The sequence below is a fragment of the Lepisma saccharinum genome, chromosome 15 (assembly GCF_977018435.1).
Source record: "Lepisma saccharinum chromosome 15, izLepSacc3.1, whole genome shotgun sequence".
NCBI classification, from domain to species: Eukaryota; Metazoa; Arthropoda; class Insecta; order Zygentoma; family Lepismatidae; genus Lepisma; species Lepisma saccharinum.
Genome location: NC_139243.1, coordinates 57,544,706 through 57,547,591, shown reverse-complemented (window position 1 = coordinate 57,547,591; position 2,886 = coordinate 57,544,706). Strand labels below are relative to the sequence as shown.

Genomic DNA, 2,886 nt, shown 5'->3' with positions numbered 1-2,886 from the left:
TCGTGAAATTCTAGCCTGATTTGATATATCATATCACCCCCTTCCTATTTAAAATTCTGAAGTTGAATTCAAGATGGCGGACATCAAGATGGCCGCCGACCACGCGGGTGGCGTCAATGTGGTTCCCCCTTGGTCTGATAACGATTGGTCACCACCATTTCCACGTTGCGCGCTGCAGTGGCCTTGTACCGAGGATGTTAAGTGACTTTTTGAGCCACCCTGTACATTACTTGGTTCTCGAGATATAAGCGTTTTAATAATTTATAAGATCAAAAAAGATACGAGAATCCATCACATAATGGTTCTCTTTCATAGCAATGCAAAGAGCAGATAATAATCTTTGCATGTCACGCACTACCATCTTTCCAAGTTATCATCGATCTCTCTTTGTAGGTCACGCACTACCAATGTTCCGAGTTATCATCGATCTCTTTGCATTTCACACACTACCACGCTCCAAGTCATTATCGATCTCTTTTTGCATGTCACGCAAGTTAGATTCCCCGATGATATTTCCCACCACTGCCATCTAGTTGCAAATAGATGTACTTGGAGAACATGGAAGCAGTAAGTATGCTGCCAACTAGTAGCAAATAAATGTACTTCTTGAAAAAAAGATTCATTACTCAAATATTTTATATATCTTCCGGTAGCAATACAATTAGCTGAAGTCGTGGTGTGTTGTAGTTGTATCCGGTAAAGCACTTGGAAGTTTTGTATTTTCGGAAATTATTTGTTAGTGTATTTCAGGAATCATTTTTGAGCAAAATGGCAAGACGCTATGATACGAGAACTACCATATTTTCACCAGAAGGCCGCCTGTATCAGGTTGAGTATGCGATGGAAGCTATTAGCCATGCTGGAACATGTTTAGGAATCCTGGCAAATGATGGCATCTTGCTAGCAGCCGAAAGGAGGAACACCAATAAGCTGCTAGATGAAGTATTCTTTTCTGAGAAGATCTACAAACTGAATAACGATATGGTGTGCAGTGTCGCTGGAATCACCTCAGATGCTAATGTGCTGACAAACGAGTTGCGACTTCTGGCACAGAGGTATCTGTTGCAGTACGGTGAATCTATTCCTTGTGAACAATTGGTCTCTTGGTTGTGTGATGTGAAACAAGCGTACACGCAGTATGGAGGCAAGCGGCCGTTTGGGGTGTCTATTTTGTATATGGGTTGGGACAAGCACTATGGTTATCAGCTGTATCAGTCAGACCCCAGCGGGAATTATGGAGGCTGGAAGGCAACTTGCATTGGAAATAACAGTGCTGCTGCAGTCTCAAATTTGAAACAGGAGTACAAAGAAGGGGAGACGACACTAAAGATTGCTCAAGGTCTTGCTATCAAAGTCCTCAGCAAAACTTTGGATATGACTAAGCTGACTGCTGAAAAATTGGAGATGGCAACTTTACAAAGGATTGAAGGGAAAACAGTGATAAAGATATTGCCTGCAGAGGAAGTAGATAAGTTGATAGCTGCATATGAGAAGGCTGAAGCAGAAGCAGAGGCAGCAAAGAAAGAAAAACAGAAAAGTTGAACATCGATTTTTTTTTTAAGGTTTGTTTACAGTTTTCGATATCTTGTCTGTTACTTTTAGCTATAAGTTGAAATACACGTTTCAGATTTCTCTATTCATTGCATTTTCATTTTGTTACAATGTGGCAAAATTGTCCTTTACCATAAGAATTATTTTGCCTTAATGGGTCCATTTAAAAATTTGGCATTTTTCCTGCACATGTTGTAATTATGATATCCATACAGTTTTTGAAAGAAAGAAATAAACCTTTGTGAAAGTTAAAAAAAAGAAAAAAAAAAAAAAAGACATATGACAGAGCGCTCTCGAGTCGACGTAGCTTATTGCTAGACGTCGCATATTGCTAAAATACCTTTCTACTTGTATATTTCTCATACCGCCATTATGATACTGATTAGTTTCAAGCACAAACAGTGTAAAAGATAAAGTAGTATATATGGAAATATGCAAGTGCAGTATCTTCGGTTCAGATAAATGGACCGAATTGATACTGGGGTATTTTGCAAAAAAATTTAAAATTGGACTTTGGTTCCATTATTTTTTTTACACTTAGAAAAACAAATAAATTTCGCTTCAATTATTAAAAAAGAATTTTTTTTAAAAAATAAGGGGAAATTATGTGTGAATTTTGCGCTATAGAAATGAGTGATTGAGCTTTGATAAAAAAAAAACATAAATATTTTTTACACTATAAAAATGGCAAAATTTGGATTTTTTAGAAATTTTTCTCTTGCAAAATTAGCTGAAATTGGGGTAAAATTAATAAATAGCAAATAAATGGCCGCAAACATACCATTCTATCTACTATCACGTGACCTAGTCAGCTCCCATCCGTACTGCGAGCTGTACACTTGCATGCTTCTGTTGTTGGCGCTTTCGAACTGTAATAGGTAACGTCAAGTCCGTACTTTGTACCTTTCGGACAGAGCCTGATTTATTATGTAACTTATCACTATGTGGAACATTTCTGAGAAAACCGGATGTTGATAGGGGACACAGTTCCCGAGGTATATCAAATCAAGAAGATAGGGGACACAGTTCCCGAGGCATATCAAATCAAGAAATATCCAGTATGGCGGATTATTTTCAAGATGGAGGCCGTCAGGGTGCAGATATCGATTGGCTACTCGATTGAAAATATATTTAATGATTTAACAATTAATTTTACTAAGTCTTTAGCTTTTATTAAAAAGTCAATGATTCGGCGCTTAGTCGACGGCCTGTAATAAAGACTCCCAATTTTTAAACTATGCTCCATTTTGGGACATATTTTATAGAGTATTTTTCATTCAAATGCATTTTAAAACTTCTATGGTTTTAAAGCTCATGAATTTGGCTACCATTTTC

General features: G+C 37.4%; 1 protein-coding gene across 1 annotated transcript; it reads left to right on the top strand.

Annotated features, from left to right (window-relative positions):
* The first annotated feature begins 679 nt into the window (after window positions 1-679).
* Window positions 680-1,636, top strand: LOC145999491 (proteasome subunit alpha type-4-like). Its single transcript, XM_083136452.1, has one exon. The coding sequence runs from the start codon at window positions 769-771 to the stop codon at window positions 1,540-1,542; it is 774 nt and encodes a 257-aa protein (XP_082992578.1). The 5' UTR covers window positions 680-768; the 3' UTR covers window positions 1,543-1,636.
* The last annotated feature ends 1,250 nt before the right edge of the window (window positions 1,637-2,886 follow it).

Excerpts from the sequence above, each read along its gene's own strand:
- LOC145999491 (XM_083136452.1), top strand. The coding sequence starts at position 769 with ATGGCAAGACGCTATGATACGAGAACTACCATATTTTCACCAGAAGGC.